The sequence below is a fragment of the Aplidium turbinatum genome, chromosome 18, assembly GCF_918807975.1.
Source record: "Aplidium turbinatum chromosome 18, kaAplTurb1.1, whole genome shotgun sequence".
NCBI lineage: Eukaryota > Metazoa > Chordata > Ascidiacea > Aplousobranchia > Polyclinidae > Aplidium > Aplidium turbinatum.
The window spans coordinates 2,065,736-2,081,015 of record NC_137489.1 but is presented as its reverse complement, the minus strand read 5'-3'; the positions used below and the strand labels follow the sequence as shown (position 1 = coordinate 2,081,015).

The 15,280-nt window shown below is 37.5% G+C and overlaps 3 protein-coding genes across 3 annotated transcripts; all 3 read right to left on the bottom strand.

The window, feature by feature from the left end:
• Positions 1-863: 863 nt before the first annotated feature.
• On the bottom strand, positions 864-8,079 carry LOC145787107 (molybdopterin synthase catalytic subunit-like). The gene is made up of 3 exons (XM_082598832.1): positions 7,845-8,079; positions 6,155-6,308; positions 864-3,386 (listed from the first exon to the last, which is right to left on the bottom strand). Exons 1-3 carry the CDS (start codon positions 7,948-7,950, stop codon positions 3,140-3,142), a joined length of 507 nt encoding a protein of 168 aa, XP_082454958.1. The 5' UTR covers positions 7,951-8,079; the 3' UTR covers positions 864-3,139.
• LOC145787108 (uncharacterized) lies at positions 7,963-10,333 on the bottom strand. The gene is made up of 3 exons (XM_082598833.1): positions 10,255-10,333; positions 9,617-9,738; positions 7,963-8,092 (listed from the first exon to the last, which is right to left on the bottom strand). The coding sequence occupies exons 1-3, from the start codon at positions 10,270-10,272 to the stop codon at positions 7,963-7,965; spliced, it is 270 nt and encodes an 89-aa protein (XP_082454959.1). The 5' UTR covers positions 10,273-10,333.
• Positions 10,334-10,338: 5 nt separating this feature from the next.
• On the bottom strand, positions 10,339-13,937 carry LOC145787106 (ubiquitin carboxyl-terminal hydrolase 30-like). The gene has a single exon (XM_082598830.1). It carries the CDS (start codon positions 13,881-13,883, stop codon positions 12,330-12,332), a length of 1,554 nt encoding a protein of 517 aa, XP_082454956.1. The 5' UTR covers positions 13,884-13,937; the 3' UTR covers positions 10,339-12,329.
• Positions 13,938-15,280: the final 1,343 nt, after the last annotated feature.

The following is a 15,280-nucleotide window of genomic DNA, read 5'->3' as shown; positions in this document are numbered from 1 at the left end:
AAAAGCGCTGACTGATAGATTACGTTACGATACGTTACAAAAACGAGGCATTGATTTCAGATTCTTTCAACCCAACAAACAACTTTGCTCCAAATGACACAAACGTCCAAATTTATGGAGAAAAAGATATAGGCCTACACCGTTTTGTGAAAATAAGCTTTTGAAGACCAACATTTGAATGAAAAGTTTGAAATTATTGAGTTGGTCCTAATAGTGTTTCTGCTGAGATATATCAAAAGTTTTCAATCCTTGTATAAAAAAATAATTTTGTAATCTCTCAAGCAACTGCAAAATTACCATTTAGGTAAAGATTCAGTGATGATACAATATGCACAATGCTTGTCAAAACACAATAATTTAGCTGCGCGTGTTTTTCCACAAAAGCCAAGCAGTTTAGATAGTCTGTGTCAAGTTCTTTTCAATATCCATCAATCTCTCGTTTTCATAAAACATTTTCACAACATTCATGTGAATATAAGTGTACAGGTACATGGAAAAGTTTATTGGCTGGTCAAGAACGCACTCCTTGCTTTCCGACAAGAAATCAAGAAACTTACCACATCAGTCTGTTTGTTTTATGAGATAAACAGAGTTTTGGCAAGAATTTTCCTATTGCTTCTTGTTATAAGTTAGAAACAAAATGTATTCGCCATAGAAAACAACGTAAAATTACATTTTTTCAGTATAGCTGATCGGATGCTCTCTGATAATTTCAAAGCAACTCAGATGTAATTAAAAGATTAATCAAAGCAACTCAAAACTCGAGTTTGCAAACAAAAGGCGGACTCATTACGGTTGAATGCTTTACAACAAAGCCAATTCATGAGATATCTGCGTCGCAGTTCCACGCACGGCGGCGCTCAGTAATCCTATTAATCCGTATAATTTGAAAACAAAAGGGCTAGCTAGTAGCTAGCTAAAATATCAGAGTATGTTATGAAAATCATGCCATATCTCTAAAACTATAGACAATAGCAACGTCATTTAAAGCGGAATAAATACTTGAATAATTTTTAGGAAAAGTCAAGAAATTTTAAAGCTGTGGATCGCGTAGTTCTTTAATGATATTGCTTTGAAAAGGAGCAAGTCCCCACCGACCCCCCCCCCACAGGAAATAGGGTTAAAGTACTTCTAAGGCGAGTTGGATGAGAGTACTTTGGGTACAATCTTAATTTTACTCTATCAGCATGTAGCCAACCAAAGATTGAACCCTCTTATTAAAGAGAGGAAGAAATAAACTAATATGCAAATACCATTGCACGTGTCCCCTGCAGCACGTTGCAACACAGAGAAATGCGAAAGAATGAAAGTTAATCACTGCTGTTGCCACGGCATACTTAAAAGTGTGCATGATTTCATCAAAATAACAATAATGTCACTTCTTAGATTGAGGTGTGCGTTGAGCGATGAAGTACACAAAATACACACGCGACCATTAGTCGGCAGTTAGTACAGGGCTTCTAAAATTATGGGCCAAGACCCCAAATGAGGTCACAAATCGTAATTTTAGGGTCGCCAAACATATTAAAAACGGGCCTACAGTGGGTAGTTTACACTGTCAACTGCCCACCAAGAGGTCGCATAGAGAATTCTTTTCTGAAATGGGGTCGCACAATAAAAAGCTTCAGAAGCCCCAAGTTAGTTGATGCCGGACAGTACTAGGGTACGCTTATGTTCTTCCCTTACATAAGAGGAAATGAGTGTCCTGTCTAAAGCGATGACATTCTTCACACTCTACAAGAGTATCACCACTGACAAGCTAAGAAGAATTGAAAATCGTTCCCATAAACACTCCTTGTGGGATTAGGAGCGACATTGTTGCAACTGCTGCGCTTCCGCGCCCGTACATAGCTTCAGAAAAGCAGCACAGCCGCGACAGGCAAGCATACGTTGCTGTGTTAGCTTGCTGCATATCGTTATCCCACGCAGTAGTAGACTAGTAGAAGTAAAGGTCCCTTACTCAGTTACTGAGATTTAAGGAATGAGACGATAAAGTTCTCATTATATTAAGCAATCGGCACCAACGAGAGTAGGGTGGCCAGTTCCTTTCTCTCGGCCGCCTTTCCTGTGGCAACTACGCCCAGTTGCCCACCCAATTTATTACACCCTGGGTAGAGGTGAGCGATGTTTGTCAATGTCAACCAGCTTAAGCGGGGAGTCGAACCTGGATTGCATGATAGGAAAGCCAGCGCCTTATCCGCTGCGCTATCCCATCGCCACGAGTAGCATCGCTCTACAAAAGAATTGGACCGCAAAAGTCAAAGTTCGTGGCATAAGGCAACCACACTAAATATATCACAAACCAATGTCAACATTCTAATGTCTTCAGTTATAAATAGAAATATTGCCCCAAGACAATAAGATTTGAATGAACAAATGTCGGCATCGCAATCAAGTAACATGACGGTCAAGAAGCAGAAGAAGAACATTGAACCACGGCCATGCTTTTCACTTTTCAAGAAAAGCGAGTTAACTGTTGTAGTAACAGTAAAAGCAAAAGATTTCCAATTGTTTAAATACACTCTACTGACATTTCGACTATCATGAAGATATCAGTGTAAATATAATTCGCAAATCTTTTGCGCTATTCATGGTGAGGATTGAGCAAACATAGTGTATAATTAAAGTAATGCGTTTACCGGCGAACCCAGTACTTCTCTTTAAGCTTACTCACTTCATATATAGCCGTATCAAACAGGTGAAGGTTAGCGAACAAACGCTGTGTTGTGCTGCAGAGTTGAAACACCATCCTGTACCAAACTACCACGGCCGTTTACATCTTCCGTTCATATCAGACTCAACACACCAGAGGCGCCCATTAATTCAGTTCAAAAAATAGTTCCTACTCGGCACCATGGCAAAGAAACAACGAATTCTTTCCAAAGCGTCCCTAGGAGGGAGGGTACACAAATCATTGGCAATACAGCGATGCTGGAACACCACATCAACATAAAAGGTATGATATGGATAGCAATGTTGGAAGAGCCAACAAAACAATGCTTCCAGCTGAATGCAAATTAACCAATGGTCAACCAAATCGCGATGGTTGCCCGTTGCGACGACTTAAATAAAAAGACAAGACATGTTTGAACAATAACAAGACCGTGGCGTAACAATCGCTTGGTCCAAATATGGCCGACTACGTGGTGACGTCATTGCCAGGGGGGTGTTGGGATGAAGTGGTCGCTTTCTGGCTGTTTCGTTCATTCCACGAGCATTCCTTGTTCTCCATCCATTCAGAGGAGCCATCGTTGTAGATTTCTTTCTTCCATATTGGCACGAAAGCTTTGAGCCTGTCTATGCATTGTTGCGTGGCGTTCATCGCGTCGACGCGGTGAGGGGCAGATACGGCGATTATGACGCTTATCTCTTTCACCGGGACAGCCCTGCGGGGTTGGAACACTTGTTACTTTGTGGGATCAAGAGCATGTACAATTATACATTGTTCAAGTACTTACAATTGCAAAACACAGAGAAATGTTAACATTGTTGAGACTGCTCTCGTTTAGACATTGTCCAAGCACAAAGTTTAACAAAATTGAAATCAGCAACTCATGATTTCATATTCTAACTTTAAACTAGTTCAACTAACTCCACCCCACAAAATACATCACCCAATAAGAATAATGTTGTCAGCGTATATTTTCCTAATCTCATCAATCCGTTCCTTTCACATTGATTCAATGTAAAATAAACGGAATTCGCAGGTTGGTTGCAGAATATGCAGACAGCGATGCAGAGCCTCTTGGGAACACGGAAGCACGTGGCGGCGACTGTGTTGCCAAGTGTGGTTTAGAATTGAAAACTTTTGATGAAGTCCAAAATACAACTTTTAAGACCTTTTATTTCTATGCAAACAATAGAAAATAAACCGTTTTTAGAGCAGATTTTGCACAAAGACATGCATTGACCATCATAAAATATGCTTTTGGTGATAACTTGATTTCAACAAAACGTGACTTCAGTCAGTAGTTCTGCAACTCAGGTCTTCAATTGTGCTTCTCAGCTTGTTTGGCCATTTGTTTTTGGTGGCTGTAGGGCAGCTAGCGAGCAGCGGGGCGTGAGCTCAAATTTTCTTTTTTTTACTTCGAAGACGGATGATAATGACGAAGAGAAGTTTGGCGAAGTGACAAAACAGATGCTTAGATTTTTCTTTTTGCAGTGATCATTGTTATATAAATAAAACGCAACATTATGACTCCGCATTAAAATTTCGAAGCTGCGTAAGCCAAAACCACAACCATAGAACAGAGTCAAAAGTTAAACGTGGTTAAACAAAGAACATGTTGATTTGAAAAGATCAAATTAAACTCGTTACTTGTGACAAATCCCACCCGAGGCAATGATAATAAGCAACTTTCGATGCAACAATCCGGCGATGAATTCTTCACCTCCACTCTGTCACCACATACGACACTGCACAGTTTTACAATCAGCGTGAAACCAATTTAAAAAACGTAAAATAACCACTTACAATAGTTTTTTGTAGATAGCAGAAAAAGAGATGCCATCATTGCGATTCATTACATGAGGCTTTTGATTGATGAACCAACTTTCAGAAAACATTCGCTTTCTATAATCACTTTCAACTTTTAGAATTTTAGAATTGCTCCAAGTTATTCTATGGTCTGAAGTTATGGCATGCATGCAAGGAGCAGAATGTTCCGGGCGTTGATATTTGTTTTTTAAACTCGTTTCATCATGACTCATGCCGTTCATTCTCCTCTCTTGTCAGTATTTCAGTTTTTTCCCTGACAGCAGAATCCATCATTTTTACATTGATTCAACGTCTGCGGACGTTGGGTAGATGTAAAAATGACAGATTTTTGTCTGGGTTGTTTATTGTTAAAATTTAAATCTTTCCTTTTTTCTAACTTAATTCAAACTTTGCGCGCGATAATTTTGTCTAGAGTTAAATTTTCATTTTGCGTGTTTAGTTGGTTTCAACAACATGGTCCTGTGTTTTGCCATGCTAGACAGGTAGTCACTACCTGGTCTAGCCCCTGAAGAAGTCAGTCGTGTCTGATTGACGAAACGTCGGAATAAAAGCAAATTGTCACTGTATACATCTTGTGATAGTTTAGCTCAATTTGCACCAGTAGAACATCTCCTATTATTTATTCATCTCATGGTCTCTTAAATGTTTCAGTCAGGGTTTGAAAGAAAAGCATGTGCAGACCGATCCGTAGCCGCCATTGGTTCATTAAATAAGCAAAGTAACGCTACTAGATCAAGCACAATTATTTTAAACTCACAATTAAATGATCAATACATTGAATAGTTGATCCACAGTGTGGGCATCTATTGCTGCGTAGAGCCCTCTTACATGCAATGCTTGTGCACTGGTACGTGCTGTTCACTAAGTAGTCTATTGGCTATTATTCCTGTTTCCTTGTCTCGAAATCATAGGTCGACCAGTTGTCTGCAGTGATTCCCCACCTCCCTTCCCTTCATTGATGAGTGATGACGTCCTCAATTTTTAGGCTCTTTTTAGTCAGAGATCACCCTGGTCCCTGGTGTTACGGTGTCCGCCCATGTTTTCTTTGGTTCTTCTTATCTAACTTTTTCCATCACCACTTGATTCTAGCTCGCTCGGTCAAATTATTCTCATCCATTGGTTCGAGATGTCCAACCTATCTCAGACGATCACCACGCAAGTACTTCTCAATATCACTATCTAGTTACTGTAGGCTTCCTTCTTTTGGCATTTGTCTTGTCTTCTTCTCCCTGAATCACTGAAACCAGCTGTGCTACATCACCTCGAATCGTTTCACTAACAGCGTGACTGAACTAGAATAGCAACATTATAACGACATAAACTATAGCACTGCCACAACGAGCAGTAGCACAAGGAATAAACTGTAACAAGTGAAAGAACTTTCCGTTACCCACTTTTCTTTATTCCTCGAATCAAGCACTTGTTTAAGCAAAATTGAATCATACAGTGGCAAAAACTGTCGTGAAGTGTGTGACTAAAACTTTCATATCAATTATAGCGAGAGAATGGGGATAAAGATGTCAGTGATTGAATTTAAGTCGATTCTCAGCAATTCTATGTAAAATTAAATTTAACATTGCAACCACAAGCTTCCTTTACGCGAGATGTAAACCTCAGTCAGACAGCTCTGACATCACAATACTTGTGACAACTCACCCCAGACGGTGCCAGATGACGACATGCTTTATATCTTCCAATTCGGAGCGGACTTGTTTGCATATCTTTGCAACTTCTTTCTTGGCCATTTCAATGTAGCATTCGTATTCTAACTTCACTATATGACGACCGTTCTTTATGTCCCTGGTGGTGCCTGGAAAGAACAAACGAAATCCATTATCAGAAAAATAAAACAAAGAAACAAATTTCTGTCAAGATTATCACTGAAGATGCATTTTTCCACTGAAAAATAAAGCATCCCTATACGAGATGACCTTGTGCAATTCAATCAATACTCCTACAATCAATATTGTATTAACATTAACCTGACAAATCCATTCAGTGCAAATCATAAGAAAGGATCCAAATGAAGGAAACCACCAACTTTCCATAAATATGATTTGCTGTTTGTAGCAGGAAACGTTTTTTAGACCAAACATGTAAATTTTAACAAATCCATGGAAAGAGCAACTTCGCCTCAACACAAGGAAACTTCGTTTTTGGTCCCCTAATAGGCCACCGACATTTTCTAGCTGGGGCTCTAGCGGTTCACAAGCTATTTCTATATAAAAAATGAATGTTTATTGTTTAATGATCAGGTTACGGACGTGGGCGGCTTAATCGGCGCAGCATATGATCACCATATAACGATTCTATTTGTAGAATCAAGAGCCACGTTTAAAACAGACAATTAATAAGAATTTTTCGTTTATTAAATATTAAAACACTTTTTGGATGCATTTATGATTCATCTTTCTGGCAGGGTTGATAAATGATTTAAAAGCAGCCTGCCAATAGCAAAGCAAGTTTTAAAATAATCAACAAGCCATGAGCCTACTAGAAACATTTTTTCCAGTAAACCAACCCAGCAATCCTTTTGCGTGTAACACTAATGCAAGTCATCACGCTTGTTTACCAGCATCTTAAAAGGTAATAACCAAAACAAACAAAATGCGTATAAAATAAACGCCATCTTAAAGTAGTAGCTTATCACCAGACTATGATATCAACAGCATAAGACCACTGCACTGCAGTATGCTCCAGCGAATGCAATGATGACAAATAAAATTCAACACATAAAGTAAAATTCAGCAGGTATTATATCTATTAAATTGCTTTAGTGCGTATTGCAGGACTGGACACAAATATAAATTGTTGTTATGATTCTAACATGATAGCTCATGTGAATACTCGTGTCGTTAGTGGTGCGATACTGACAAGTCCAGCTTCATGGGCGAAACACGGTGTCTATCACTGTCAATTCGGGTCTGCTACTATTCGGTGAGTCCGATTCGGTGAGTCCGATTCGGTGAGAGCCTTTTTCGGTGAGAGCCTTTTTCGGTGAGAGCCCTATTCGGTGAGTTTTTTTTTTAATTATTGCGCGCCGTAGCCTAATTATCATTGCCGTTATAGGGTTAGGGGATAGGGGTTGGGGGATAGGGGTTAGGGGGTTTTTGGGGTTGGGGGTTTTTGTGTTTTTTTTTTGAATTTTTGTTTGAAAATTATCGGGTACCGTAGCCTAATTAAAACCCCTAACCCCAAACCCCCTCATGATTACCATGCATGACAGCAACACGATCAAGACGACTATGGTCGTTTCAGCGAAGTTCCATGAACTCAAGTTAAGCTGAGAGAAATCGCAGCATACTTAGTTGGTGGACGAGCTTAACAGTTTTAAAGTTTAACTTACCAATGAACATAGAGGTTGCCCCGCAATATTCTGAGGATACTTTATCAGCGGCGTCCTGGACTCGAAGCTCATCATGAGTGAACACAATGTCGGTTATTTTATCCATCTCTGAATCCAATTAGCCACCACTCAGAGGAGGTATGACGGCTATCTCGTCGTTGTTTGACAACTTTAGATTGACGCTTTCACCGAAGTTGACGTATTCTTCATTCACAGACAGCGCAAAGCAGCCTCGAAGTTCCTTTAATCTACAAAAACAGTTGTTCAAAACTACGAGGTATATAAAATAAAGAATAGACAAACGTTTGTTTGTCTTTCATGCGACCCGGCATATTTCTTGCTAAACCAAGTGCACAAAGCTTGAATGAAAGGAGCCAACAAACCAAACCACTGTGCCATGGCGTCGGTGGAAACGTTGTTTGGATAACGAAGCAAACACAACGTGGCTTCAACCGGCAAATCAGTTCTTGCATTAACTCTGAACACGCTCAATCAATGGACAATAAGATTGATTTGCAGATTGGATTGGTACTAATGTATCATACTTGAAATGACTTCTTTGTTATTTCAGCAAGTTCTTGTCTTAACTAATCACTAGAAACCTTATGTATCCAAATATTTTGTCTGAATTTAGACATACGCTTACCAGCGAATTTCAACTTTTTATACCTCTTCTTGTGTAAGATAAAACATTTTTATCTCGATATTTCGCACCGACTATAACCGGCTTTATTTGAAATCGTAAGTAATGATCTAACAAGTATTTCATGTATTTTCTCAATAGAAATCACCTTTTAGTGCTGTTATAATACATCAAGTCGCTTCATTCATTGTCACAAACGTGGCCAGTACGAATAACAGGAAGCAGCAACAATACCCAGTTTACTAACACGTAGATTAAAGGAATGTTAATCAAAATAAAACATTAATAAAAGTTTCAAAAGCATCAAGCTGGTTATCCAAAATGCTGTGTAACATGATTGGATGAATAACATGAAAAGATGGCAGCCACTTTACCCGGGGTAAGACTGCAGGAGATAATTACAAAATTAGTGTTCCAAAACTACATTTAATTAAAAGTTCAATTACTTCATAAAAATTGAAATATTTGACATAGTCGCCGTCGACAAGTCAGATAAATTCATTTCTCAAAAAATACATTTTTGAACAACAATTTAAAGTTAAATGAATATCTCAATGAACACATTAGTTTAAGTAACGGTCTTGATAAAGCAGCGACCATACATTAGCACTCCTTCCACTCGACACTTCTGAGAAGGTAGATGGGTTGGTCTTCACAGAAGTAAACTCCGCAATGACGCGACAAATTTTCGAACGGTTGTACTCGGGCAACGTCATAATAAACGTGTAAAGATGCAGGTATAAAACTTAACAGACTGATGTTTAACTTCACGTTGGTGGACTTATTTTCAGTTTGGGGATTCAGGAGTGAACGGATTTGTTATTGCCAGAATGTACACAAGTTGAAACCGGTCGATAAAGTATAAACAAATCGCTTCGTGTACCACAAATATTGCTTCCAAGAAGAGATTACTATAGTCAGCCTTGCAAACCTCGCGGGAGCAAGAAGAGTTCTGTTTACTGTAACACTGGATTTCAATCGAAGAATAGAAAGTTAATCTACCGCACTTTCAAAGAACTCAATTCAGAAATAATTTTAAGGTGACAATTTATAAAGGTTTAAAGGTGCATATAAATTCAAAATCGGGTTACATAAGCAATGCGGTTGACAATAGTATGTTAGTTCTTACCTAGGAAACGCAGAGTGTACCAAGGAGAACAAGTTCACGGTGGTTGTTTCCTGGGGAACTTCAAGTGTACTTTTGCTTTCACCCAATAAATCACGACTTTTAGCAAAGAAATAAATTGTTACCTGCAAAAACAAAAACTACTGTCACCAATCGCATCAAGCCCAATTTGGTCCGGTCTGGAATGACTGGATACGAGCGGCAGAAAATCGTCCCTCGCTTAATAGGCCCGCCCATTTAAGCCCGAAATCGTCCGGTCCCAAGGTGGATTAAATAAACGGGGCTACTGTATTAGAATTGAATCTTATAAAAAAACATCTAAAGTATATAATTTCAATGCAGTTACAAAAATTGATTTTGATTGATTGGAACTTAATATGCTCTATTGAGCAGATGATTAAAATACTGCAATTGAGAGAAGTCGAGTTTTAATCAATCAATTTCCATTGTCACAGCTATAGTTTCTCAGAAAGCTTAGAAAATACCAGAGCTGAAAATAATTTAAATGTTCACTGAAAAAGGTGTTGAGCTTCAAGACCAACAATTGATCTAAAGGTAACATAGCAAGTTGCTATCTCTATCACACTAACCATTTTGAAGTTAGGTAATTGTTACAAACTAAGGTTAATAATAGCACTTACATTCACAATGCTTCCCATGCTCCAACAAGTGCACAACAGTTGTTCGGTTCCATATATTTATATTTATGTATTGTTACCAACAGCCTTATGATAGATGACAAAACATAATTCACATAAATAAATCACACATTTTAAGCCGTTGAACAAATAACAACACACTTCCAATAGGCTATGCTGTATTTTCTAAATAGCTTTTTCTATCAGAAACTATTCCATTTTATGGCCAAGTTAAGTCAATGTTAAAACTATATTCACTGAGCATTGCCTTGATAAGCGCTGAGTTACGATCCTTGAAGCAACTAGAATATGATGTAACATTTACCACAGTGCTATAATACCAATCATTCTGGTTACCATATCAAGCAAATTAGGCATACGGCTGTCTCTAAATGCTGTAACAATGACACCTTGAGCAAAGTCATGGTGGTACTTCTACAATGCTTTTGTTGTAAAATTTTAACATAACAGTTAAAGCAATTTTTCTCTGTCTCAACTTTATCAGTTTGATGTGACAAGAAGTTCTATCCTCATAAAGATTGCAAACTTAGATTTTTACTGAGAATGGTACCTACCCAGACAGAAAATCAGTTGCTTTTTACATTGATTCTATGTCTGTTGATGTTGAATCAATGTAAAAACGACTGACTTGCTGTCTGGGATATAATCATGAACGTTTCACTTCATTTATCCATTTGTTTTTATGAATAACAACAGAGTAATCAATCACTTAACTTGTCAGGGATCTCACAATCTGTGTAAAGTCTGTGGGAAATGTTTTACCCACCCAGCATACTGAACATAGTAATAATGTTTGCACTTATGTCACTTAAAAACAGCAAACAAATTTGTGTCCATTTTTTTATCTGTAGTTTAGACATTTTACAAGCAATTTGCTAAAAAATAGTGAAAATCACTCCTTTGTTTTTTGAAAGAAGATTAAAGTCTTTGAAGTGACTGACAGGTAACAAATAAGAAATTTCCATGCTCCAGTGCACATAATCTGCATTTCAGAATTACAACAATTAGTCAAAGACTATTAAGTGACCAACAAGTTTCATCAGTGAAGAGATAAGTAAAAGGCACAACCGCACAATGTTATTGAGCTGAAATGTATCACTAAACAAATGATGTGTCAATTGGTTCACACAAAAAAAAGTCAAGCAATACAATTATACATGTATAAGTAAAATAAATAGTACTTTTGGGAAATGCTTCTGAAATCGTGAGCTTTACAATGAGTGATACAGTTACACTGTTCGACACATAGTGATCTATACACACAGGCCTAGACAACTGCGGACTGAAGACCGATCATGTAAATTCGAACTCTCAGTTACTTACTTTAGTTTATAGGCTAATATATCCCTTCAAAATCATAGCTTTGAGAATCCAAATTGCCAAAGTGTGATCACTGAAGCTCAAAGCACTGCAAAACTCCTAACATTATGTTACATGAGGGACAAATCTATCCCTAATATTAGTGTTGCCAGACGCTTTTTTTGATTTCGAGCACAAGTACTAAAATCTAGTCTATTATTTGTATGGTAACAATAGCAGAAAAAATAGCTACACATCACACAAAGACTATATTTATTAACTACTACTCACACTATTAACTTATACTAGCGATTTTGGATACTAACAGATCAGCCAGTCAAAATTGAAGCAGCATGTTGACATGGCCTGTGTATAAAGGTCGCGATAGTTTGACATTAAAAAATATAGCCTAATCATTTTAAATTAACAAACTGAGCACAGTTTATCAGAGTAAAGAACAAAAGAGTAATCTTAGCACAAACGTTGACGAAACACTTTGAAACCATGTACTAATAACACAAAAAAAACTGAGGGTTTTGCTTGCAACAACTTGTACAATGTACATACAAACACTCAGAGTTCATTAACAAAAAATATCTTTGTGCAAGACATACAAGAAATAAGTCATGCACACTGCTTTTATATGATACAGTCAAAAAAAGTTTATTGAATGGGAAACAGCAGCACTTCTAAAAAAAAAGAACAAAAGTATACATCTAAAGTCAAAGTATGGAATCATTTTCATATCAAAAAACTTTTTAAATTCTTTCATAAAACAACATATACGCTGGACTTTTCAAAACATTTTTAATTGATACTTTTTGGATAGTTGTATCAGATGCATAAAACCATTGAACAGATGCTTTACCATCACTATCCTTTAAAACATGTCTTCGATAAGCTACAAAATGACCATTAAAACTCCAGTTTCCAATGTGAACAATGACACCTGTTAGTTGGTACAAGCAATTCTTACTGGCAACATTACTCAAGTTGCGTTTAAAATTTCCACCACGCAAACCGTTGCGGTCTCGAAATTTTGCAACAAAATTCATCCTTAACTTAGCATTGGTGTAAGGTCGGTTAGTTATTATTGAACTAATTATTGGATTAATTGATGACATAAATGGTTGAGTTGGTTTTTTGTCTTCATAATTGTATGAAAATTTTCCCATATCTAAAACTTCTGAAAAAGCAATGTGATGAGATAACTTTGTTGGGTGACCATGTTTCCAAACCAGTCTTTGTAAATGGATACATAAACACGGTGGATACTTTGAAATATGAGTAAGCTTATAAAATGACCTTGTTTCAATGTGTGAACTTTGAGAAGCTGGCGAGTTTTGTTTTCTAGGTAAACTAAAACCAAGGCTTGATAACTTGCTTACAAATTGTATAGTTGTCAATGTGGGAAATAAGGAATGAGCACCTAGTCTACCCCTAGCTACTTGTTTTGATTTTTTCAGGTTGTTATTTAAAAAGCCTTTGCCGTCTCCATTTATCTTTTTTGATGCACAAGAGTTACATCTCACATCGTTAAGAACCTCACAAGAAAAAAATTTTTGTAAACAGTTCAATAAGGTATGCTGATGGTAAACATTAAGTGACACACTTAAGCTGTCAAAGCTTTCGTAAGTTATTGGATTTTGGTTCCCACATTTAGAGCAACGTAATCTAACAGAGAACATTCCATGAAAACTTTGCTTTTTTGAGTGGTTAGGCACTTTGTCGCCTGCATCATAGTTTGTTGTTTTTGGCTGAAATCTAAACAGGTGTTCACCACTTGCATTGTTTGAAAAGGACAATTTTTGAGTTAGGTCAGAAATAGAAGACAAAGATACATCCAATTTACTTGAGCTCAATTCTTCATCAAGTGTAGTCATGATGCAATGGAAAAACTCATGAGAGTCATGCTCTTCGTGAGATATGTGCCATCCTTTCAACATCAATTCTTTCAACAAATAGGTTGAATCAAAATAACTAATGTCTTCACCAGAAGATAATGCTTGCATCAGGCAATGAAGAGTTTCAGCTAACAATACATGGCCTTTGACATACGAAGCTCCGCGAATACATTCAAGCCACTTTGTAAAAGATGGCTGGCTAGCCATGCATTGTAGAAGAGAGTTCATAAAACACACGTTTCCATCATTCACAAGACCAGGGATGGAATGTTTTAGCTTTTTTCTATACTTCTTTGAAGCAGTTCCTTTATTGTAGTTATACAACTTCCAAACAATATAACCAGCAAGAGGCAGAGCAGAAGTTAAACACAATGATAATTTATGAGCACGAAGTTGTTGAAGTAACATAATACACAACTGATAATTATTATATATTCTCAGCAGGCAGCATACAAAGATAATTTGCAAACCTAAAGCAACATAAAAAACAATAAATTCAAATTTTCAACACAAAACTTTCACTATTATAAAACAATTACATAATTACTACATTGCAATTTATAGTGTGCATTATTTTTGTAATGTCATCTTGTAATTGACTATACTAGTCTTTTTAATCTATGGCGGCCAAACCTATTGATATATTGAATGGAGATGCTAAATACAAGAAGATACGCATTGTGTAAAGGCATAACACTTAAAAATATACAAATTTCTCGGCTATTTCATGCTTTAAGATAGCATATAATATATAAAAGTCCCGTTCTCAGCTATCAGTTAGATTAGAACACATTAAAACCATCACTTTCCTCTACACTAAAACTTGCAAACACATTGCCAAGAGGCAAAATTTTTCTTTTCCGATTTACATTTTAAAGCTAAACTCTGAAAAGTCTTTGTTACAATTGAAGAGATGAGAACAAAAAGTACACAATCCTATTTGAATAAAATAAACTCAGAGCACTTCGTTTACCTGTACCCATAGGCGTCATTTCAGGGGTGCGAAGGGTGCTTGAGCACCCCAAAATGAAAATCTGAGGTAACAACATAAATGCGAGAGCACCCCTGGGCCCTGGTTTGCATACAAAATACACCGATTCAAATGGAAATTTGCATTCCTAAATATCGTTTTTTTTTCTTTCTTGAAAGTCGTTTCACCAAAGCGCAATATTTTCAGTGTTTTACATTTGCGTGTGGCACGTAGTAGCGCCACACATATCAAAGGCAGACATGATTGTACTATTGCGTAACAATTAAGCACAAACACGCGCACTGCGTCAAGAAGTGCCGTTCGAGAGAAAACAATTTGTCTGGCTCGAAGAAAATTGCTATTTTCTACTCAAACGTCTACAAAAACATTCGGCAAACGGCGTCAGATGCAATCGTTAGCCGTTTCCCTTCTTCATCATACCGAATGGCAGACTTGCTACGAGAGCTGCTAGAGCAGTGGTTCCCAACCTGGGGTTTGCGGACCCCTTAGGGGTCCGTGAGAAAGCATTTGGGGGTCCGTGATTACCTTGATGAATTTTGGGGAAAAAAAACTTTGTTCTATATGCACGGATGGAGCACCAGCTATGCTCGGGAACAAATTCGGATTTGTTGTTTAGTAAAAAACGAAGCTCCTCGCGTGGTTGTTACCCATTGCTTCTTGCACAGGTACGCCTTAGCAAAGCATCAAAAACTTTACTAGCAAGTCTCAAAGAAATTCTGACGAATTGCGTGAAAATCGTTAATTTCATCAAAAGCAGAGCTGTAAACCACCGTACTTTTAAAGCGCTCTGTCAAGAAGTAGGGTCAGATTACGG